Below are 24,377 nucleotides of genomic sequence, written 5' to 3'. Positions count from 1 at the left end.
TGGCAGAAGGAACAGGGAGAGGCAATATACATATAATAATGGCACAGTTTTAAACAATGTGCAGGGACAGCGGGACCTGGGAGTTAATGTGCATAGGTCCCTGAAGGTGGCAGGACATATTGAGAGAGTGGTTAACAAAGCATATGGGATCTTGGGCTTCATAAATAGAGGTATTGAGTACAAAGTAAAGAAGTTATGCTGAACCTTTATGAAGCGCTGGTTAGGCCACAACTGGAGTATTGCGTCCAGTTCTGGTCACCACACTTTAGGAAGGATGTGAAGGCCCTTGAGTGGGTACAGAGGAGATTTACCAGAATGGTTCCGGGGATGGGGGATCTTAGCTACAAGGACAGGTTGGAGAAGCTGGATTTGTTTTCATTAGAGCAAAGGAGGTTGAGGGGTGATTTGATAGAGGTGTACAAGATTATGACGGGTTTGGATAGGCTAGACGGGGAAAGGCTGTTCCCACTAGTTGATGGTACAAGGACTAGGGGACACAGATTTAAGGTTTTGGGCAAGAGATACAGTGGGGAATGTGAGGAAAAACTTTTTTATGCAGTGAGTGGTGATGATCTGGAATTCGCTGCTGACGGAAATGGTGGAAGTGGAGACACTCAATGTTTTCAAGGGGAGACTGGATAGGCACTTGAGGGAAATAAACTTGCAGGGTTACGGGGATAGAGCGGGGGAATGGGACCGACCTGTCCAATAACATTAATCAGCATTGAAAGGCGTTTTACTTTTCTCTACCACCACCTCTCCCTCTCATTCTCCATCCTCCCTCGTCTTTCCCAGTTGTTTGTGAAAAAACAATTGTTCAAACTTTTTCATAAAGCAAACTTTAATTTATTGTCTTTGACAAGTAATATACAAATGTGATGAGGTTTTTGATTTATAATGTCTTTTTTTCCCTGTTTTCCTTCTGACAGTATATCCATTCAGCTGGTATCATTCACAGAGTAAGTTTTGGGTTTTTTTATACACTGCACCCGGTGTAAAATATTTATCTTTTCTATAGCATGTATTGCTTAAGTAGAAGTTTAATAGGACCAAAATAAGTAATGTGGGGCAATCAAATCAGTTAAAGACCTTGGGCCGATGGAGGAAAGGTAGTTTCACCGTGCGGGTGACCCAAGTGTCTGGTCCCATCAGAGTTCCCGGGGTCAGGCCATTTGTTTAGTGGTGATGGGCCCCCCCGCCAGTTTTGGCGCAACTTAGACACTTGTTAGATGGGGTCAGCAAAAGGCAGCCTTACCAGCTGTTTGCAGGCAAAGCTGGTAGGTCCAGCTGTAAACAGCTGCAACATTTTGAAAATGGCCCTCACTTCGAAGACCATCAATTTCCCAGTGGCCATGACTTCAGCCTTGGGAGTGTTTCAGGCCATGAACCTGGCCTAGAAGGGTCTTGTGGATCCCACTCCCACCATTCCAATGGCCAGTATCTTGCCAGCGTACAGTGCCTCGAGACACAGGAGGCCGGTAGTTGAAGACCAGCCAGAATTCCAATGGATGACACCATCCCACCCAATCTCCCTCCTTTTAATATGCCAGGTGGCAGACACAACTACCACGCACCCCTGCCTCTAGAGGGTCCCACTTTATTTGCCCCCTCCTCAGCATCACCAATCCAGGATTGGAGCAAAGCACAGGAATGAAGACCTGAATCAGGGACACAATTTGAGGCATGATAAGGGGCTATAAAAATGCAAATATTATTATAATTAGATTCCAGATGGGGCTCCTGTTTCTGGGAAACCTGTTTCAGTAGCTAATACAGGATGAGGCTATAGCCAATAGGAATGGTGACTGTGAATGTTTGCATAGATCTAATAATATTACAGCAATAACAGAAACAGACTTAGCAAAAATACAGGACACAAGGTTTATTTCTTCATGCTATAAGGTTGATCAAGTTATCATAAAAGAAGTGGAATAAGAAAATCCTGTAAGTTTCAGGATGACTGCAATCACAAAGTAATAGAAAATGAATGACCAAACCTACATAATATAGTCCTGTTCATGCACTTCAAAGTATTCAATGTTTCTAGATCAGTTTGGACTTGTATTAAATATTATTTTCCCTTTGCAGGACCTGAAACCAAGCAATTTAGCAGTAAATGAGGACTGTGAACTACGAGTAAGGATAACATAGTTCCCTTTTTATTTAATGTATATTTGAGAAAGAACAATTTTTCTTTTTTTTACCTCTCCCTCTCACTCCGCCTCTTCGCTCTATATATAGTTTTAATATCGTTGATCTGACTTACAGATTCTAGATTTCGGGTTGGCCCGGCAGACCGATGACGAAATGACTGGTTACGTAGCAACTAGATGGTATCGAGCTCCAGAAATAATGTTAAACTGGATGCATTATAATCAGACAGGTAAAAGTGGCACTTATTCCTACAGAAACGCTGCACAACTTCCAAAATCACTGCCCCAGGTGATTTAAATGTAGATTGTAGGGCACATGTTCCAGCCTCGAGGTTGTATCACGGGACCGGTGCTCTGCACACTTTGTACTCTCATGTTTTATGAAGGGTGACCCCTGCCAGATCTTTTGGGTTTGGACTAATTATATATTCAGTGCAAGCTCCCATCCCCAATTGGGCTTCCCACCAGCAGCTCACAAGAGAGGGGGCAGAAAATCTGGCGCAGTCACAGCTGCAAATTAAAAAATGAATCGGATGAATTTTCCCATTTTTTGGCACATTTCCAGTCCATAATCGGGACAAAAATTTTTTGTGTCAGGAAAATCGGGCAGAAGCTCTTTGTCAGCTATTTTATGCTGTAAAACTGATGGAATCAGCTGTGAATCCACGGAAGTCATCATAACGTGGGTTGCAAAAAACAATCTTGAATTGTAACTTGTTTTTCCGGTGTCCAAATTGCGCATTGTCCCCACTAACTTTTCCGTAAACTCTTCCTTGGCATCCATGGCTGCTAACTTTTTATGAGCTAAAAGCTTTCAGTAGTGGTACTTATGTATTTGAATAATCCTCTGATCCATTCGCTGGATTAAGGGCATGGTGTTTGGAGGAAGAAAAGCTAACTTAATGACTCAATGTTTTCAAGGGGAGACTGGATAGGCACTTGAGCGAAATAAACTTGCAGGGTTACGGGGATAGAGCGGGGGAATGGGACTGACTGGATTGCTCTAGAGAGCCGGCGTGGACTCGATGGGCCGAATGGCCTCCTTCTGTGCCGTTATGACTCTATGACTTGTATGCCATTGACAAGGGTGGGCAGAGCAGTTATCGACTAATAACACTATTTTTCGAGCATTTTGAGACAAGTTTTTGGATCCATCTTGTAAAAAAAAAGTCATTCAGACTTTGACCATCCTGGCCTTGGGCTAATGATTGACTTGAAGATGTTTCATGTTTTTCTAGCATTGCGTGTTTTTTGACTTCCACACTACAAAAAGCTGTAGCTTATCTGCTCCAGTTATGTTGGCAGTGACGAGAATTGAAACATTAAACACTTTGGCCTAGAAATTCACTAGCCTTAGCGCCGCTTTTGAGGCGCTAGAGGGACTAGCGCCAGAGTTATGGCCAGTTGAAAAATTCCCTGGGGCCCTAAAGCGGCGTTGCACCGGTAGCGCTGCGCCGGCACCGATGACGTCATCGGTGTGCGCAGCGTCCCGGTTGCCATGCCGACGGGCCCCAGCGCCGAAATTCGGTTGCGGCCGCCTCGCCCGTGGCAGCCGCAACTAAGACTCTGGCAACAGAGTCCAACATGTGTTTGCGCCGGCGCATTAAAGGCCCTGCGGCGGCCGGCCCCTTTCCCGCCGGCCGCCTGCCCGCAGCTCCCTCCCCGGACTTCTCCTCCCCCCCCCCCCCCCCCACCCCCCGGAAGAGATGCAAGCCCGGCACTTGTCCGAGGTGCCGGGCTCATTTTAAAACAGATTTGCGCGGGCCGCGGCCGGGTGCAGGCAGCTCCTCCTTAACGGAAGGAGGAGGCCTGCACTTCCCCAGCCTGCCGCACCGCATCGGGTGCCGCAGCGCCGGAATTGCGGCGCTAAACGGCAGTTAGCGCCCTTTTCCAGGCGCTAAGACCCTTCAGTAGCGCCGGCAGCCGTTTGGGCGCGGCGCTACTGAATTTTTGGCGCGCCCAGGGGGACTTAGCGCCGGCACTAACTTCCGGCGCTAAAGCCCTGGCTAAGCCAAAACCCAATTTCTAGGCCTTTATGTTGTTTCCCACCAGTACATGGTTGATGCAGTAGTTTTGTCCATATTGCAGTTGCAAAACAAGGCTGTCTCATCGATAGTAGAAATATGGCCCGAATTGTAGTCCTACAGAAGTTTGTGGAGACGAACCTTCCATTCGTCGAGGAGATTTATCCTCACTGCAAATTTGCAGCAAATTTACCCTCACCACCAATTTTCTTGTACACAACACCATGCCGAGGTGTGAAGTGACTAAACCACCCATTGCTGGCTGTGAAATTTTGCTTGCCTAGCTGCTCAGCAAAAGCCTTGGCCTTCTCAATAAATATGTTGCGATCGATTGTGATGATGGGATTTTGGATGAGTTTTTCATTAAACCGCTTGGCTAATGCATCCTCAACATCTTCATATTTTGTGGGTTTTCTTTTCTTGATCCGTTACGCGTATGTTCCTACATTGTACGCGGCGGATTTCCACCAGCTGTATAGGCTGCTGTACTTCACAGAGAAAGTTTTGCAGACTTCTTTTCTGGACTTTGCATTCTCAGTTGCTTTGTACGATACTTATCGTCGAGTGTTCTGAAGTCATGTTTCCGTTTAATTGCAGCCTTGCCATTCATCTTAAGTAAACTATGATGGGCACTCGCAACCTGGCTAATTTATAGGCCTAAAATGCAGGTGGCACACCTGTCAATGTAAGTGGTAATAACAAAAGGCCTGTAAATACTGTTGGGGATTTGCAAATCTTGTCGAATTAGACGTGTCAGAGTTTATGTCAATGTCGATATTCGTGGTAAGTTTTTGGTATTAGCGTGCGGAGTTGGGACGGTATTATTTTCTTCTAAATTCCTTTACTTTTTTTTCTAGTTGATATTTGGTCTGTTGGATGTATAATGGCAGAGTTGTTGAAAGGAAAAGCGCTTTTCCCAGGAACTGATTGTATCCTTGACAAATTTTGCTTGCTCTACAGTATTTATTCTGATTTTCGACTAGCAAATGGAATGAACTGAAAGTAGAATGACTTTGTTCCTGAAAGCATTTGAAATACCAATTACCGGGAGCTTCTCTGATGTTGTAATAATTACGTTTACCATCAAGTATAGTACTGATCCGTACAGACCAGTGGTAAAAGTCAGATAGCCAGGTGGTGAAGGAGCGAATACTCGAGCCTAGTCTTCATTCGCTTACAAGCCTTTACTTACAGAGCAACACATTACACACCGTGCACCCCCAAGATGAGGCTCTCCCACTCCCTGAGCCTGCTCCCATATTATTGAACACGAGTCCCCCATTAATGCCTACCACCAATGCTTCCGCTACGCTGCGCGGCTGCCTGGAGGTCCCGCGCAGGCCACTTAATGGCTTTTGAATGGGAGGTTTCATGCATGCGCAAAACTTTGAATGGGCCACACAGCCAGTTAAAGGGACCGCGCACCCAAAAGAAATTAGGGGGAATATTGCCCACCACCTGACTACAATTAACACCAGTAAGGTGCGTGATGTGACCAGTCTGCATTGTGTTGGCTGATTTCAGCCAGGTCACCAATGGGGACATTCGAGATAGCCCCAGTGTTCCTGGGCCAGGGAGGGGAAACATCAGATAAAGGCCATCTCCTGGCTGTTGTCCATTGATTCCCTGGCAAAAAAGTGTGCCTGATTGGATGTTGGACAGGATCAGGCTCAACTGAAATGCCACTTATGAAGAAATTACCTTGCCATTGCTAATTGTCCAGGCTTACTCATGCTGCAATGTTACTTGGGTGAGGGGTGGGGCTGGCTGTCAGCTGTAAAACTGTACCCTAACTTTCCAGTGCTGATAATGTTGTTTATAAAATGAGTGTGTTTTTTAAGTGGGTAATGCAGTAAGCTATAACACCTTGGTATAGTAACACAGAGTGTTGGAGTATTCTGTGTCACAGAATGGTCAGATGTAGGTTTACTCTCATAATCATCCATATGATAAATTACCAATTTCAGTTCTCTAGTCGAACCCATAATTTTCCTATAAAGAGGGAGAGTAAATCAGAAAAACTTGTCTGCTATTTCTTATTTTCCCTCTTTCCCTGACAGGCTGCTGGATTGCCTCAGTCCAAGACACATCCTCGCTTGTTGCAGCCAACTCGAGTCTCCACTTCATCTCTTTCCAGAGGAGAGAAACTGTTGGTGGCTCCTGCCCCATGACCTGACCACAACTTCTAGCCCCCTTTCTAACAGAGAACCACCTTCTCTTCTCCTACTCCAACCCCCTGCATAGTCTTCTCTAATACCTCATCGATAAAAAACCTCTTCCTAATATTTTGATGCGTAGACATTCGCTCCATAAAGCTGACCACTTCAGCCTAAAGTGCATCGACCAGCTTGCTGTCATTTCAGATGAATCACTCCAGAATCTGGGCCTGGAACGGAAATATCTCACAACTTCTACAGCACACAAAGTATTCTCTCCTTATGCAACTTTAAAGTTTTATGCTTGTTTCAGTTTTAAAAAAATCTTAAGGAGAAATTTAAGACAAAGGCAAACCCCCTTCAATTGCATTTCTTGAATTTCCCCTTCTCCTTTTTTGCTTTTGTCCCTTGGTTAATTTACTTGGCACCTCCTTCCCTCTCTGAACCTAATTCCCACTCTCACCAAGTTACCATTTTAGAAGTTGCCTCTCTGTTCCCACCTCACTCCGCTCCTGGCTCACACTGCTGTGGTCTCAATGAACAGATTAGTGCCTCCATTAAAATAGCAGATGGAGGAATGTCATGCGAGCACATTAAGGATTTGTACACTAATACCAGTAACCGTCATTTTTAGACTTTGAGGTTTCAATTGAGGGGCCATTTTTCAGCTTCGTGCTCCGAGCCAGTGAGGCTCCGAGCCGGGGCACGAAGTTGGAAAATTAACCCTCAAGTTAAACCGCGAGGGCAGTAATAGAGAAGTTTTATTTTTCACCTACTTGTACTGGAGCTGATCGAGGAGAGTTCGATGTGATTCTGACATTAGTTACTAAAAGTAAAAACTCTTATACTCCCCAGCATCGATATTCTTGGTATATACAAAAAACCTGCCTTCATTTTTTTTTTTAAAGTACTGCAGTTAATAGTTAAAGTGTGAATTAGGCCATCCTTATTTTCTCTAGATAATAGCCTTTTCCAATCTTGTATATAAAACTTGGTGAGAGTATATTAAGCTACAGAGAGAGGTATTGTGACTTATCAACAAGAAGATTCTCTTTTCTCCTTTTTATATTTTCCTATAATGGCACAGATATTGACCAACTGAAGCGAATAATGGAAGTTGTTGGAACACCCAGTTCTGAGTTGCTAAAGAAGATATCTTCAGAACATGTAAGTTAATGTTTCAACCTCACACTAAATGCTTTTCAACAAGTAAAGCTGTTTATCTCCACATACAGTCGTCAGGGACCAGATTGGAGAGTAAAGTTAATGAGACGATTCTGCCTTTGTCTTTATTGGATAGATATTTTTCTCCGTTCCCTCTTGTGTATGTTGACTCTTTTCGTGGATTATGGTTCCAGGGTAATTGTGAGAACAGATTGGTCAATGTTCCCATGTGATCCTTAGAGGTGTGTGTTAGCAGGCTATTCAAACACATGAGCTATCCTAACCAAGCCCAATCCTGTGCTCACTTAGCATAAACACACTTCCAGCAGGGATTTGCTCAGGAGCAATCAGCCCACAGGAACCCAGATACTGTAGTTATTCCTTCTCTAATCTGGGGTTGCTGCAGCCAATTGCATTGCTCCTGCTACTGCCCTGGCTGAGATCTGCTGAATCATCACGGACTGGGAATCGATGTTACATAGAATCACATTGAAATTATAACAGGCCATTTGGCCCAACCAGTCCATATTGGTGTTTATCCTCTGCACAAGTTATCCTAATCCCATATGCCCACCCCATTCCCATATCCCTTTTATCCCCCTTTCCTTCAATCACCCATCTGACATATTCTTAAATGTTCACATTGTCTCCACTTTAATCACTTACTCCAGTCTCACAACCCTCTGGCACAAACTGCTCATGATTTTCCATCCATTTATTTTAATGGACAGAAAATTGCAACTTGTATTCGATTTTGCAATAAGGGATTCCACAGCCCCTTGTCAAGCTATCATACCCATTGCTAAAGAGGAATCTGCATCATTCTATTTATGGGGAGGGAGATCGTGACACCACAGGGCTCAACTTTTTTGAGTTCCACCCCATGCTAGCTGGTTAATCACAAAGCACCATTGAACACAGCCATGGTCTGAGTTGCACTGCCCACCCAGCCAGAGAAGATTCCAGGGCTTAGAGTCACTTGAATGTAAAATAAGAGAAATTTGGAACTCTCTTTTATATGTTAAATATAAATGGTGACCATGGAAATTAAATTAGCCGATTGTGAATCTATTTAGTTTGTCACTACTTTATCATATTCTACACTCCTTTACTGTTGGCTGTCCTTTCCCAAATCTCAACATTCCTTAAAATAAACTGGTGATATAAACCTAAAATGAATTACCCACCGTGTCTTAACTTTCACCTGTACAGTAGTTTGAGATAACTTACATGTTAAGTAAAGAACTGGCTTGAAAACATCTCGCTGTACCTAATGCAAAATAATATTTTGGCATTGATTTTGGAGATTCGCTCTCATTTCTACTATTGTAAAAGTTAAAGTTTTAAATTTATATAAATGACACTGAGTCACTGAGAGCATCAACAACTGTTTATGGTGGCACCTCAGTAGAGTCAGAAATATGCTGGTTGCTGTCTTATTGACCCCAAAGTCATCGATCATGTGGAGGGAGCCAGAAAAGAAACCAAAAGATTGTTCTTCTTACCTTTGTTGTATCGCTGCAAAAATCAGAGAACACAGAAACAGCAGCAGATGGAGAGAGACAGAGCTAGGGCAGTAAGGGAACAGTAACAGAAACAATGGCATACAAATGGAGAAACACAGAGAACAAATAAGGAAATGAAAGAGAGTAGCAAGAGGGAAAGAATGAAAAAGTGAAACAGCAAAAACAAAATAGACAGAGACACTTGAAAATGAGGAAACAAAGAAGAAAATTGATGAAAAGGTGCTTAATTCAAGAAAGAGTGATTTGAATTAGGCTTTTATTGCAGGAAAACACAAGAAAGATGATTAAAGAAAGTCAGAGGAACAAATATTCATTGCACAGAGAGACAATGCCAATAGCGCCTATAAACAGACCTCATTAGGGACTTTGCAATGCACGCTTTCTACAGGTTATTTTATTTCTGACCTGCATTTGTTCTCTTTTTATGTTTGTGTGATTTTATGGATTAGTTAGTCTAAACATGTTGATCCCAAGGCTTGCGTAAACATTAGTAATCTTCATTTATTCAAAACACCATTCAAATTTTATCTGGGATTTTGTTTTAAACATTGGAGACTTTGTTTCCACGTTAATTATTTACATGGAAATAATGTGATGTCGGCATCAAATTCTAAATAAACATCCAAGAAGAAAATTGACCTGCAGCTTACGTTACCAGAGCCTTCGCTTCCCAGCTAACTAGCAATATGAATTCTGAAGGTAATTAGTTGCTATTGAGAAACAAAAATGTTGGCATGTCGACAATTTGGGATTGCCCAAACTCGAATTCTAACCTGAATTTCAAGATCTTCTAGTATAAATTAATTTTTGAACCTGAAATTCCAGAATCCCATTTCTTTGGTGAAGCAGAAGCCCCCATGGTTAAGGACATAGACCCGCATCTCAAATTGCGGGATACGGTCATTTGTATGGCTGGGGTGGTCCCCTGGTACCTGTAAGGGCACTTTAGTGGTTCCTACCCCGATCGGCCCTTGTAAGGTGGAGCGGCCCCCGATTCTTAACCAACTTCGAACTGGCCTCTAGAAAATGAAGGAGGCTTTACCAATATTTGGCTGGATATTTTTTACAAACCTTAAAACCCAAATCCAAAATAAAATGTAAGCAGTTTATGCAGAATCCCAGCTGTTGTAATGATTATGTGCAATGGGTTAGCATAGATTTATTGCTCATTCACAGTCAGTCTCGTCTCCCAGACTATGAGGGGGTTATCAAAACATGACAACGGCTTATGCTACTTTAAAATGAATTACTATCCTACCAAAAACATATGGGGGTCGAATTTCTGTGGGGGTTGTCCCGATCATCCAGCATAACTTTGGCAGAAGAACCATGGAATTCCACTTACATTGCTCAATCTGAGATTTCTGTGGAAATTAATTGCTATGTATAGTAATACATATCCTAAGTACCACACAGGAAACACAGACTTTTGCCTACAAATACAGGGGGGAATTTTTCAGGGGGTCAGCGGGCGCATTCGGTGGCGGGTTGGGTGGGGGAAAACATTTTTGACAGCGGGTCGGGACTCCAAGTGCCTACCCTTGTATGTTGTTAGTTGGTATGCTTGCAGTAGGAAGAGGGTGAGTGTGAGGGGTGGCTAGTGAGATGGGGAAGTGATAATGTAGATAGAGAGGGATGGGTGGAGGTGCAAGGTAATTTGGTGTGAGTAAGGATGTGCAGGGGTAGGGAAGGCAGAGTGATGGGGATGCGATGAGTTGCACAGCAGGATGAGGTTGAGTGTGGCATTGCAGAAACATTTCGTGATTTACTGAGATCATTGAAAGATTTGCACCATTGCAGCCTGGTCCTCCTGACGACATCCCTGCTTGTGTCCTCCTGTGCAATGTGCAACCAGGCTGCGTTGGTGTCCTGGGGCGGTCTCCTCTGCCCATTGGAAGGGAAGAGGACCGCCAAGCGTGCTGTGACTCCCTCCATAAGCACATGGAGGGAGTCATGGGAGAGCCTGGGTGCAGCCCTGCACCTTTGTGCAGTGCTTGTCAGTGTTTTCAGCACCTCAATGCTGTAGAACACTGACAGCACAAATGTCAAAATCAATTTCGCATGGTCCCTTTAAGGAAACCGGCTAATGACGTGTCATCGAATGACATCATCAGACCCGTTTCTTTCAGTTGGCCAGCAAACGCGCTGGGTGGGCTTAAGACCAATCAGGGGAAAACCATTTTGGAAAGCGGGCTGGAGCTTGCAGCGGGGTCGAGACCTGCCAGCGATGTCGCCCGCCATGGACCCGCCGAGGTTGGTAAAATCCAGCCCACGGTGTTTGAAATAAGGGAACCGTATTCTGGATTCTTGCTGCTGCTGGAGAGTCTCGGTGACTACATAATCAGAAAACCAGGATTTTCCATCATTAATGCAAGGTGTGGCCAAGGCTTTCTGCCAGAAGCATGAACTCAGAAAATTGGCATTTAAATCGATGGTTCTCAAAGCATTCGGATCATCTCTTGAGCCTCACCCTAAAATATTCATTAGATAGAATCTGTTGGTTATATTGGAGCTCAAAGTCCCTTCTTTGTGCTTTTACCTGTGCTACAGCACACCCGCCACCCCACAGTGACCATGTGAGACATTTCTAAGTGACGAGGACAACAGTCACACAGCCAGACACATGCCAGTCCCCAAACTCCATCGTAACTTTCTGCCTTCACTAAAAAACTTCACACAACTCGTGCTGCTCTGTTATATTAAAAAAAAAACTCTCCATGGACCAAGAACACATGCTACTCAAAAATACAAACTTATTAAAACTGAATTTCAACCACTTTCCTCTCTTTGTCGCAGGCCTATGTGCTTCTTGGCTCAGCTGGCAATGAATCGTTTGTCTCCCAGAATCCTATATTATGGCAATCCGAAGCAGTGTTTGCCTTGCGTGGGCCCCGTGCAATGTTTCGGTTTGGGGCCCCTACATTTTACTAGACAATGGCCGGAATTTTGCCGGCGCTCAGAGGACGTGATCGGAGGCGGGTCAGCTGTCAAATTCAAAACGATTGACAGCGGGTCGGGAGCCTGCTCTCAACCCACCTCCACGCGAGTCTCCCAAGTGTCGGGTCTGTCAGTGGTGAACAGACCCAACCCCAAGCAGCGGGTCAGGCAGTTAAGCTCATTAAAAGCAATTTAAAAGGTTGTTACACACAATTTTACCAAGTACTTACTATTTTTACACCTTTTTCATGAGGTTCATGGTGTTCGGAGATCACATCAGGTAAGTAGGGCTGGAGTTCAATGACTATCCATTCTTCTGAATAGTTGACAGCTGCAAATGTAGTATAAAAGCTACCATTTCACATCTATTCACTTTCCAATCTCAGAAGCTGCAGGTTTCAGGAATTGGAAGACACATTTGACCTTTATGCAGTTTGGAAGTGTGTGGAGTAAACTCTTTATCCACTGTCACCTGTTTGGAATAACCTCTTTCCCCATTGACAGATTGCTTCTGTCATCTCAACCTCCTGCCATATATTACATCAGAATGGGCATGATTTATACTCTCTCACCTTGGTCCTCAGAATCTGACCACGATCAGCCGCAACAGCAGCAGAACCAGGCATACCAGCAGCACCAACACTAAGAGTGCCAACTTCCTCCTCAACCACCTGATGCTGCAGAGGGCATCAGCGCAGGGCTGCAACTTGCCGGAGGCGATACCCCCAACACCGGGTTTACAAGCAGAGGATGAGCTTCCTCAACATGACTGAGCACCAGTGCCAAAGGAGGCTCAGGCTATCGCGCCAGGTCTTCGCCGACATTTGCACATTGCTCAAGCAAGACCTGCAGCCCAGAGGAATGGGTGGACACCCCCTACCAGTGGCTGTCAAAGTCACCACCGCCCTCAACTTCTTCACCTTAGGCTCCTTCCAGGGATCTGCAGCAGCCATTTGCGGCATCTCCCACAGATGCATCACGCAGGTCACCGATTTCCTCTTTGACAAGTCCGCCAATTATATCCACTTTTCCACTGATTAAGTCAGTGTTACTGAGCGGGCCTTTGCCACTCTGGCTGGCTTCCCACGGGTGCAGCACGTCATCGACTGCACACATGTGGCCATCAGGGCACCCCATCAGAACCCAGCAGTATTCGTCAACCAAGGGCTTCCACTCCCTCAACGTGCAGCTGGTCTGCAACCATAGGAAGAGCATCATGCCTTTGTGCACCAAGTTCCCTGGCAGCTGCCATGACTCTTACATCCTGCAGTAGTCCACTGTCCCTCAGCTCTTCGCACCGCCAAACGGACTTTTTGGCCGGCTCCTTGGAGACAAGGGCTATCCACTGAAGACATGGCTCATGACACCTTTGAGGAGGCCAACAAATGAGGCTGAGGAACATTTATAATCAAAGCCTCATCTCCACCAGAAGTGTCATAGAGCAGACAATAGGTATGCTCAAAATGCGCTTCAGATGCTTGGACAGATCTGGAGGGGCCCTTCAGTACGCACCAGTCAGGGTCTTAAGAATCATCGTTGTCTGCTGCGTCCTGCACAACATCGCACTGTAGTGAGGATTAGCGCTGGATGAGGAACAAGGCGTAGAGCGCACAGCCTCTTGGGAGGCGGAGGAGCAGGATGAGGAAGACCTGGAAGAGCCGGTTGTCCCAATTCGACCAGTACGTGAGCACATTGTGGCCCGTGATGGCCTAATCAATTCCAGGTTCACCTAACTTTATGCAGCACAGACATGCGCATGCAGGTTGGCATCGCCCCACTTCAACACCATAGAGCAGCCCTCCAATGACCAGTGCATTCTTTTCATTGTCACCGCCATTGCTGGACATAAAAGGAGCCCTGACCGTTCACTCTGCCACTTGCAATTATGAGCACACATTTGGCAATGAATTCAAACTTTCCAAAGTAAATGGTTTATTACAAAAAATTAAAACAACATTGTTAATTTAATCATTTTTCAGGAAACACCCAAGTGACTACCCTTGTGACAATTTATGTGAGATCATTCTTTTCCAAGTGCTTCTACATCGTGCTACCCCTGTGGCTTGAGCAGAGGTGGAGGCAGCCTGCTCAGTTCTCTGCCGCGCCTGCTTAGATGCCTTTGGCGGTCGTCCTCTGTGTTTTGGAGCCTATGAGGGCCCCGCCAAAGTCTGCTGCTCCTGCGGCTGTGCAAGGGCCGACTCGGCCATCACTGTCTGGGGTTCTGACCGAGGGGATGGCAAGGGGGTGGAAGTTTGAGTGCTTGGAGAGGAGCCCCCACTTCCATGTCCCCTCCCACCATCATCCCTCTCATGGGCCACCCACACTTCTCAGCTAGCAAGTAGCTGGAGAGCATCTTGCGGCACATCAGTGGGGCCATGAGGACCCATGTCTATACTGACATTCCTCCTACAAGGACGTCAATGAGCCTCTGGTTTCTCTCCTCAACAGATGCCCATTTATCCTCCATAGATGACCATCTATTTAGAAGTGTTACCATGTTCTCCTGAGTCTGGCGATTTATGTCCTCCATGGAGGTGGCCATCCTATCCATGGCGGAACCTATAGTTGCCAGTGCATGCGCCATGGTGGTGCTCAGATTTCAGATGGACTCCTCCATTCTCTGCACACTCGCAGTCACTGCAGTTGCTCACCATGTCAGAGCCTCCTGCACTTGTTCCTGAAGCTCCAGGATCGCCCTCTTCCTGGATGGCCCCCGAGGCTCAGCGTCTGCATGCGGCGTAGCAGAGCTCGGAGACTCCCCCACTTCCAGCTGGTCCACCACTCTGGTTAATTCTAATGCAGCCTCCTCTGCATTGGTCAAAATTGCCATGGATTGAGGGTCTCCTCCCATTCTCTCCTTCTCCCTCTTATTGTGGGCTCTCTTTTCCTGCAATGGGGGAAAGAAGAGAAGTTTGAGTGAGAGTGATGGAATGAGTGTAAAGAAGGGATGGGATAGATGTTTAGAGGGAGACTATGATGGAATGGGCTGCCAATACCAAGTTGCCTCCATTTGTGTTAGTTGGTGTCATTGCATTAGGATGAGGGTGAGTGTGAGTGATGCAGAGTAAGATGGGGATGTGATACTGTAGATGGAGAGAAAGGGATGGGTGAAGGTGCAAGAGATGTTGAGGTGAGTACGGATGTGCAGGAGTAGGATTGGCAATGCAGAGTGATGGGGATGTGATGACAGGCAAGCAGCATGAAGGTAAGTGTGGTTTTATACTCACCTTTTCCTGATCATATAAGATCATTAAACCTTTTGCGGCACTGCACTCCGGTCCGAACTACCACTGACCTGGCCGTCACCTCCTCGGCAATCTGCAGCCACGCTGCCTTCGTCTGCTGGGAAGGTCTCTTCCTACCATCCGTAGGGAAGAGAACCTCCCCACGTCCTCTGACTTCCTCCACAAGAACATGGAGGGAGTCATCGCTGAGCCTAGGAGCAGCCCTCTGCCTTTCTGCACTCATTCTTCACTGATTATGGTACCTGCAGCACTGAAGCCCTTGAAATGACAAGTGAGAGCAAATGGGGCCATGGCCCCTTTAAATATACCAGCAACAAACGCGTCATCCGCTGACGTCACCAGACCCTCACCTTGTAATTGGGCCGGGTAACACGCAGGGCGGGCCTAACAAGGTCAATTACTGGAAAATCTTTTCTCAGCGGGATCAACACAGCAGCAAGGTCGTATCCCGCCAACGCACTCGCTCGCCATGAACCTGCACAGGCAGGCGAAATCGCGGCCAATGATACTAAATACTATCCACTTAATCTGGTGTCAAATCCACACATGTACGATCATGAAAAGCCATGTTTGCAGTAGGCAGTAGTCGGGGTCCCTGACTGGCTTGAAGCCCCATGCAAGTACCTATCAATAGGTACAAGTTGGAGGGTAACAGTGAGTGTAGTAAGTACACCATGGTGCAGCCTCACCTGCTGCACATTCGTTCTTTGCTTCTTCCTCCAACCAGCACAAATACGAAGGGATTCCTATTGGGATATCCATGCTGTCCCATTGAGAAGGCACAAAAACAAAACAAAAACTGACATTGCCGCCAAATGAATCTTAACAATAAAGTAAAAATAAAATATCCTTAGTGCAGGTTAAAAACTGGAAACAAAAACAAGGCTGCAGTACAGCTTTAAATCTTCAGTGCTGTCCTGACAAAATCTAACAACCCTGACATCTGTTTTACAATGGCGTGATTAAGGCACAATAGAATTTCAGCCTTATCGAAATGTAATTATATTGTAGTGAAGCTTCCGTCTGTTGTTGGCAGGAACTTTCTTGCACGAAGCCTCGTCCAACTGGAAGTTGTCAGGGAGCATGTGACGACAACAGGGGCAGTGAGCACAATCTTCACTTTACTTCCACCTCCGCCCGCACACCCCGACCGAGTTTACAATTACACCCTTAGATTTGCAATCAGATTTTTGCTGTCCACATTGTTGGCGGCAGAACTTCTGACTCATCTATGTACCAGCCAGTGGGCTGTAAGCACCTTATTACCTGGTATTTCAGTAAATGATCTATTAAGATCGCAGCAGTCACCCTGGGAAAGCCATTTATGCCCTTTCCTGGAGACTAGCTTGAACATTACAACAGTGACTACACTCAAAAAGTACTTCATTGGCTGTAAAGCGCTTTGGGGCGTCCGGTGGTCGTGAAAGGCGCTATATAAATGCAAGTCTTTCTTTTAACAACACTAAAGAGTGAATATTAACGCGGAGCGGGTTTCGGGCAGGCTGGGCGAGTGTGAAACGCACCCGCTGTTATAAACTTCAGGCCGGTGGTATTTTAACTCCTGGGCCTTGTTCGGCAGGTTTCCCATCCAATTGCATCAGGGAAGGCACCTCTTAAAGGGAAATTGCTGTCTTTTAGTGCTGCAAATGGGAAGATGTGTCAGAAGCAAGCGCCTCCTGATGGCTGCTGCTGGTGCTCTTCACTCTTCTTCCCACCAAAACAATGACGCTAGAATGGCACATATGATAAGCTGTGAGTGCTTATTCAGAGCGAGTAAGGGGAAAAAAATCAGAAACAAGCAATTTCCAAGCTCAGAAATCTCTTGGCAATCCAAAAACACAATGGCACCCCGATCCCTATGATCCAAGTACCGGCACCTAACTACCCCTTTAAATGGTGCTTCCAGTCAGCCTCTGAAACCAATCCCGCGAGACTTTACTCAGCGAGTGGGGCAGGACTTCCGATTTCTAACATTAAAAAGGTCTAGGGTCATAATGACATCATGGAACCATGATTTACATGTGTTCATGAGGCATCTGCCTGCTTCAGGCAGCACATCAGCCACCTAAGAAAACTGCGAGATTAAAGCAGCGGTGGGCGGAAATCAAGCGGGAATGGGGCAGTAAGATTTTGGAATTTATATTAACTGCACACCTGGCCTGTTCCAGTCGGGAGGGTTGTGTTAAAATCCCCCCCCCCCCCCGCCCCCGCCCCCTCCAAGTACTGGTTTTAAATTATTTCTTTGAATTTGAAGATTTGTTTTGTTTTTCTAAACCATTGCACTGTGCCGGTTCTCCAAATGGTTAAAAGGTGATAACAGACTTTGATTTTATTACAAACGGCAACAATACCGAGAACTCGCATGGTTGGTTGCGGCTGTTGTACTTTGTTATGGAATCATTGTACTTTGCACAATCAAGCACTGAAATATTTCCATTCCTGTTGCTGCAAATGCTTGAAACAGTCTTGGGGGGGGGTGGGGATTACAAGTTTGTGACATTTCTCATAGTTGTATTATTCTAAAAGTGTTATATTGATAGTAGACTTATTTTAGGAAATTCTAATCTGTCATATGACCAATGGTTAACTCGTTGCAGGCTAGAAAATACATTGAATCTTTACCATACATGCCTCAAAGAGACTTGAAAGAGCTATTCAATGGTGACAATCCTTTAGGTAAGACTTTTGCATTTAAACTGAATGTAAGTGTTCTGTAAAGAGACAACTGTTGTGGTTTGTGGGCTTAGTCACTTTCCTGTCATAAATACAAAATGCCATTGCATGAGTGAACAGTAACGTACTCTGTCATTGTCGTTTATTGGCCTTGGCCCTTCACCCAGATGTCTCAGTTGAAAATTAATCTTCAGAAAATAAACCTGTCAAATACAGACTGTTATTAATTATCGAATGAAATATGCTTAATACGTAATTCCAAAAATACTTAACAGGATATACACTTAAGGAAAGCCTGTACAAAGAATGCTGCAATTCAGCATGCTATGTTCAGGATTAAGTCTAATTTTTTTTTAATCTAGTTTAATATACCATCAATAAAAATAGATATTTTAAAATGCTTATCTATTTGCAAAGCTGTGATTTAATAGTGAGGCATAGCATTCAGATTCATATGGCCACCTTTAACCTACTGTATGGTGGTGCTAAACTGACAGCAGTAGCAAAGTTTATACCGAACCTCTTTGTATAGGTCTTGGTCTGCTTCATTTACACTGCAGGAGCTAACCTCCAGCAGCAGAGGCAGCACAAACACTGGCAGCTGTCTGCCCTGCCCATTGACGGCCATTGTTTATGTTACTGTACTCCCTCTGCTGGCATCGGGGGAAGCCCACCTCCACACTGCCAGAAGCAGTAGCACTGCTGCCAGAGTTATAGCTGCTGGTGACATTGCTGTAAGGAAAATGCCATATCGGGATGAACATTGAAGGGTCCCGCATTTATACAGGTAAAACCAGGAGGATAGAAATTCGTCTATGCCTGTTTTGGGGCAGACAAGGGCAATGGACAGCTTTGGGGGGAAGGGGGGCAGATCGTGGCCAGCAGGAGTTCTGTGGAGCCGGGAGGGACAAGATGGCCGCTTGGTAGACCGCATCCACATCTAGAAAACCTGAGGCCGGTCCGATGCCTGCTCCGCTTAGGGCAGCCCAATTTCCCTGAGGGGTCCTAAAACAGGCTTAGGCCCCTCATTTGCATATGCAGTTGGACGAATGCCTGTTTGAGGTAGCTGCCCGGGGATGACTGAAAATCATCAGAAGCCAGTATGGCGTTGGACATTTTTCAGATGTCCTTGGGGCGGAGGGCACAGTCTGTGCAATTGGTCATTTTTGCCCCCCGTTTTCCACATGAAAAATGAGCACAACATTAATTAATTTAACCCCTAGGACAGTGAATCTGGTGTTTGTGATTGAGAAAATTATGAAGAACAAGCTTTCTGAACCAAGCAGTGAATTAGTTGATTGAACACGAGCAGAACCATGGGCTGAATGGTCCTGGGTGTTAAGGTGCACGACAGGTGTTTGAGAGGGTTTGCCTGGTGGTAACAGTCACCGCCAGCTACATTGAATTTCTTGCTGGTGTTGCCACTGGTCAACACTGAAGGGATAAAATAGAGAAATTTTGGCCCGGAATTTGCGGTCAGCATGAAGCAACGGCGCTCGCCGCCGACCTTGGAGAAAGCTGCCCACAAATATCTAACGATCTCTGTGGTGTGAATTTCACCTCACCCAACGTTCGATTCATTCTGGCGTCAAATTAAGCGAATCTCCAGCGTCCAACAATGGTGCTGTCATCAAGCAGGCTAAGCAGCCAATCACTTTGAAGAATTCTCGCAGACAGCAAATCAGGAAGTAAAATTCACAGCTTATAATTTACTGTTCATAAATTTTACAGCGTGCAAAATAAAGATTGGGACATACACATAGGATTAAGGTAGAAACTGAAATATCATAAACAAACTTTCTGTAATTCTTAACATTAAATAGAAAAATTTGGTATTCCACAAATATAAAATTTGTTTTTCAGGGTCAGATCAGTTGTTCAGCAGTCAATATGCCTTTAAAAACCCAGTTACAACTCTTTAGTAAGGCTTAACTTTTGAGGGTTTTAACAGCGTTTGCAACCATCTTCAGCCAGTAGGGCTGAGTGGATGATCCATATCGGCCTACTCCCGAGGTCCCCACCATCACAGAAGCCAGTCTTCAACCAATACGATTCACTCCACGTGATATCAAGAAATAGCTGAGCGCACTGGATACAGCAAAGGCTATGGGCTCCGACAACATCCCGGCTATCATGCTGAAGACTTGTGCTCCAGAACTAGCCGTGCCTCTAGCCAAGCTGTTCCAGTACAGCTACAACACTGGCATCTATCCGACAATGTGGAAAACGGCCCAGGTATGTCCTGTCCACAAAAAGCAGAACAAATCCAACCCGGTCAATTACCGCCCCATCAGTCTACTCTCAATCATCAGCAAAGTGATGGAAGGTGTCATCGACTGTGCTATCAAGTGGCACTTACCAAAAACCTGCTCACTGATGCCCAGTTTTTGTTCCGCCAGGACCACTCTGCTCCCGACCTCATTATAGCCTTGGTCCAAACATGGACAAAGGAGCTGAATTCCAGAGGTGAGGTGAGGTGAAAGTGACTGCCCTTGACATCAAGGTATCATTTGACTGAGTGTGGCAACAAGGAGCCCCAGTAAAACTGGTCAATGGGAATCGGGAGGGGGGGTGGGGGAACGCTGGAGTCATACCTAGCACAAAGGAAGATGGTTGTGGTGGTTGAAGATCAATCTCACAGCCCCAGGACATCGCTGCAGGAGTTTCTCAAGGCAGTGTCCTAGGGCCAACCATCTTCCGCTGCTTCATCAATGACCTTCCCTCCAACATAAGGTCAGAAATGGGGATGTTCGCTGATGACTGCACAGTGTTCATCGCTATTCACAACTCCTCAGATAATGAAGCAGTCCATGTCCGCATGCAACAAGACCTAGATGACGTTCAGGCTTGGGCTGATAAGTGGCAGGTAGCATTCGCGCCACAGAAGTGCCAGGCAATGACTATCTCCAACAAGCGAGAGTCTAAACACCCCCCCTTGACATTTAACGGCATTACCATCGCCGATTCCCGCACCATCAACATCCTGGGGGTCACCATTGTCCAGAAACTTAACTGGACCAGCCACATAAATACTGTGGCAGCAAGAGCAAGTCAGAGGCTAGGTATTCTGCGGCGAGTGTCTCACCTGACGCCCCAAAGCCTTTCCACCATCTACAAGGCCCAAGTAAGGAGTGTAATGGAATACTCTTCACTTGCCTGGATGAGTGCAGCTCCAACAACATTCAAGAAGCTCGACACCATCCAGGACAAAACAGCCCGCCTGATTGGGACCCCATTCACCACCTTAAACATTCACTCCCTCCACCACTGGCGTACCGTGGCTGCAGTGTGTACCATCTACAAGATGCACTGCAGCAACTCCCAAACCCGCAACCACTTCCACCTAGAAGGAGAAGGGCAGCAGGCACATGGGAACACCACCACCTCCAAGTTCCCCTCCAAGTCACACACCATCCTGACTTAGAAGTATATTGCCGATCCTTCATCGTCGCTGGGTCAAAATCCTGGAACTCCCTACGTAACAGCACTGAGAGTACCATCACCACGCGGACTGTAGCAGTTCAAGAAGGCAGCTTACCACCACCTTCTCAAGGGCAATTAGGGATGGGCAATAAATGCTGGCATTGCCAGCGATGCCCACATCCCATGAACAAATTAAAAAAAAAATTCCAGTGTAATAGGGGAAGTTTTTGCCAGGAACTACATTTCATAGGATATATGGCACAGAAGCAGGCCATTCGGCCCAACCAGGCCATGCTGGCAATTTCAGTGTGATTTGAATTGATTGTGGGCTCTGGGGAGTTCCAAAGCGCAACTTGTGGAGAAGTGTAGAATCACTGACCGCAACTTCTGGATTTCCGCGTTTAACTGCGCATGCGCTGAGTTCAGAGGTTGTGGTCACTTTCAGAGGAGTAATGACGACGAACCCTGACAGCTGTCATTACCACCGCAAAATCCGGGCCTATGTGTTTTCTGGTTGGGGAGAACCTGGTTTGATTGAATGCCAAAGACCAGCTTTCAATTGCTCCATTCCCCCCACCCTCCTCCAAAAGATGTTTCATCAAGACAGTGGATACTAGATTAACTTATTTGAAGTTCTTGTATAAATTGCTATGTGTCTATTATGAGGGCTAAATATAATCTAGATGTTGTATGTAAATCTTTTATATAGTTTATCTTGGTCCCTTCCAATCATAGCTGTAGATCTGCTTCAGAAGATGCTTATACTTGACACTGATAAGAGGATAACTGCAACAGATGCTCTGACTCACCCTTACTTTGCTCAGTATCATGACCCTGATGACGAACCAGAAGCAGAACCATATGATGAGTCAATAGAGAATAAGGAACAGACTATAGAGGAGTGGAAAGGTAGGTATATCTATATCAATTTTAAATTACATGTACAAATGTAGGGTTCAGAGAAAGATGACATGGTGTGTATTACAGACAAGGCAGGTGTCTACAAATTTCTTCTGCCAGTCAATTCACAGCAGCCATGGTAAGTTGCATAAAAAAATCATTGCATGTGAGCGCAAGCTGGCTACCAGAAAGTAAGAACACTTAGAGGGGTTGGCATTAGTTTGTTATCCCAGCCAGCTCTGAAAACCGCCCCTGGAATAAATGGGCAGTGTTTGGAGCCACCAGGAATACAGTCATCGGGTTTGATAACGGATCTTGCCAAATTCAGATTTCTTTCTAAATTCAAGTCAGTATAAAATCCTCAGTAATATCACAATCTCTAGTATAAGGTAGCTGGACCTCAGGCTTTTATTAAATATTTTGGGACATTCACTGTAGCACTCACTTTACGATGCTCCCAGGGACATGCCAGAATCCAGGAACATAAGCAACAATTTAACCAACCAGTTGATACTTGTACTGGTTTTTTGTTGTTACCTAAAGTGCAATATTTGAAAAATGTTCCTGCATAACAGCAAGTCACTGTACGTCAAAAAGTGATTCATTGTGCAGAGCACTTTGAGACTTTCTGACGTGGAAGGTGCTCCCTAAATGCAAGTAATATGGTGAATAATAGACGATAAAGTACATTTTTATGTTCACAGAACTTACGTTTGAGGAGGTACACAGCTTTGAGCTGCCACAATGTACGATGGATAACATGGAGATGGAACCCTAGAAGCAGCCTCACTATTACATCTGTAGTGGGGGAGATAGAAAATGTTTCAGCTGCCTGCTCGGACATGACTCGCCACAGGGCTACGTTTTTGATATAGTTCCATTTTCGCTGCAGTTCATCACGCAACAGGACTTATACCTTGGATCCCTAGCTGACTTAATCAAACCAAAAAAGAAATGATTTTTTTTTAATTTTATTTAGTAGAGCAATGTCGTTTTAGCATGACCGTCTTCTGTAAACAGTTAATAAACCAAATGGCATGTGGCATTCATGCTAAATTTATCAATGGCTTTTTATGTCTATATCAATACCTGAAGTTATGATTGCTATGGTTGGCTAAGTGAAAGTGACTCGTACAATACATTTCTTTTTAAGATCACAAATTATTTCAAGATGTTAATTAGTAACTACGATTTATTTTATGTGAGATTTGTGATCATTCTCCCTGCTTATGGAAAATACATTTAGGATGATGATGAACAAAGCACGAGTCAAAAAAATGCTCAGAATAAAACTATTCATTTTATTGTCTTCATCTCTGTTACACATTAATTCTAAAAGCATAAACATGGTTTCATGTATATTTTTGGTTAGTGGTAGCAAAGCACATTTTAGTCGGCACTGATTTTTACAACCATCATTTTTGGATAGTCAAAATACTAGGAACTTATTATAATGTAATTTTTGTGAAGATTCATGGAATCATACAAATTACAGCACAGAAGGAACCTATCGGGCCTGTGCTAGTGGCCAGCTCTTCAACTGGGGCTATTGACTCTAATCCCACTATTATGTAATGCTTAATTTCTGTTACGTTAGAAGCTTTGTTATCTCAGCAGGAGCGGGGACCTGAAATACTCAACATTTATCAAAGGACTTCTATGCAAACAAGAAATTCTTATTATATTTGGACTTTGAATTTACAAGAGATTGTTGCTAGGAATTCTTTTCTGTTAATATCATAGCTCATAAAATAACTAGTGAGAAATGTTTCCTCCCTGTACTATGTGTAAAAAAAAAAAAAAAAAAAAAAATTGCAAAAGAATTCTTTATAAACAGATTGATTCTTTTGTTACACGTAACATGGAGGGAATCTTTCACTTAGGCGTATCAATATTCAAAAGTCATTGTGTCACTTAGCTGCCACACTACAAGTTCAAGCGCACCCAAGGTGAGATGAGAAACTGTGTAAAAGTGCATTAAAAGCCACGTGACATGAAGAAAAATATTACAACGAAAGAAACGGCAGTCCCAATAGACATCTGAATGAAAGATTCATGAAATAAAATTCAAGTAATTTATAAATCTTAAAATCTGACACTGTAACAGGCCTCTGGCAAATACACATTTATTTTCAATCACAGGAATCCTCACCTCAAAATTCACCTGTCATAGAAC

At 44.8% G+C, this 24,377-nt stretch overlaps 1 protein-coding gene across 3 annotated transcripts in view; it reads left to right on the top strand.

Moving 5' to 3' along the window:
* The window catches only part of mapk11 (mitogen-activated protein kinase 11), a 56,140-nt gene extending 32,630 nt beyond the window's left edge, over positions 1–23,510 (top strand). For 2 of the 3 annotated variants that reach the window (XM_086010349.1, XM_086010350.1), the window contains 8 exons: positions 930–959; positions 2,089–2,136; positions 2,269–2,383; positions 5,035–5,106; positions 7,421–7,500; positions 17,803–17,881; positions 22,037–22,210; positions 22,906–23,510. In XM_086010349.1, coding sequence (XP_085866475.1) covers positions 930–959; positions 2,089–2,136; positions 2,269–2,383; positions 5,035–5,106; positions 7,421–7,500; positions 17,803–17,881; positions 22,037–22,210; positions 22,906–22,979 — 672 coding nt within the window. In that variant the 3' untranslated portion in view covers positions 22,980–23,510. The remainder of the gene's footprint in view (positions 1–929; positions 960–2,088; positions 2,137–2,268; positions 2,384–5,034; positions 5,107–7,420; positions 7,501–17,802; positions 17,882–22,036; positions 22,211–22,905) is intronic. The other variant, XM_086010351.1, reaches the window with a different exon arrangement.
* The last annotated feature ends 867 nt before the right edge of the window (positions 23,511–24,377 follow it).

This window comes from Somniosus microcephalus, chromosome 17 (assembly GCF_052327205.1).
Source record: "Somniosus microcephalus isolate GS21.2 chromosome 17, FLI_Smic_1.0, whole genome shotgun sequence".
Lineage (NCBI taxonomy): Eukaryota > Metazoa > Chordata > Chondrichthyes > Squaliformes > Somniosidae > Somniosus > Somniosus microcephalus.
Note: the sequence above shows the minus strand (reverse complement) of the source record. Positions and strands in the feature narration are given on the sequence as shown.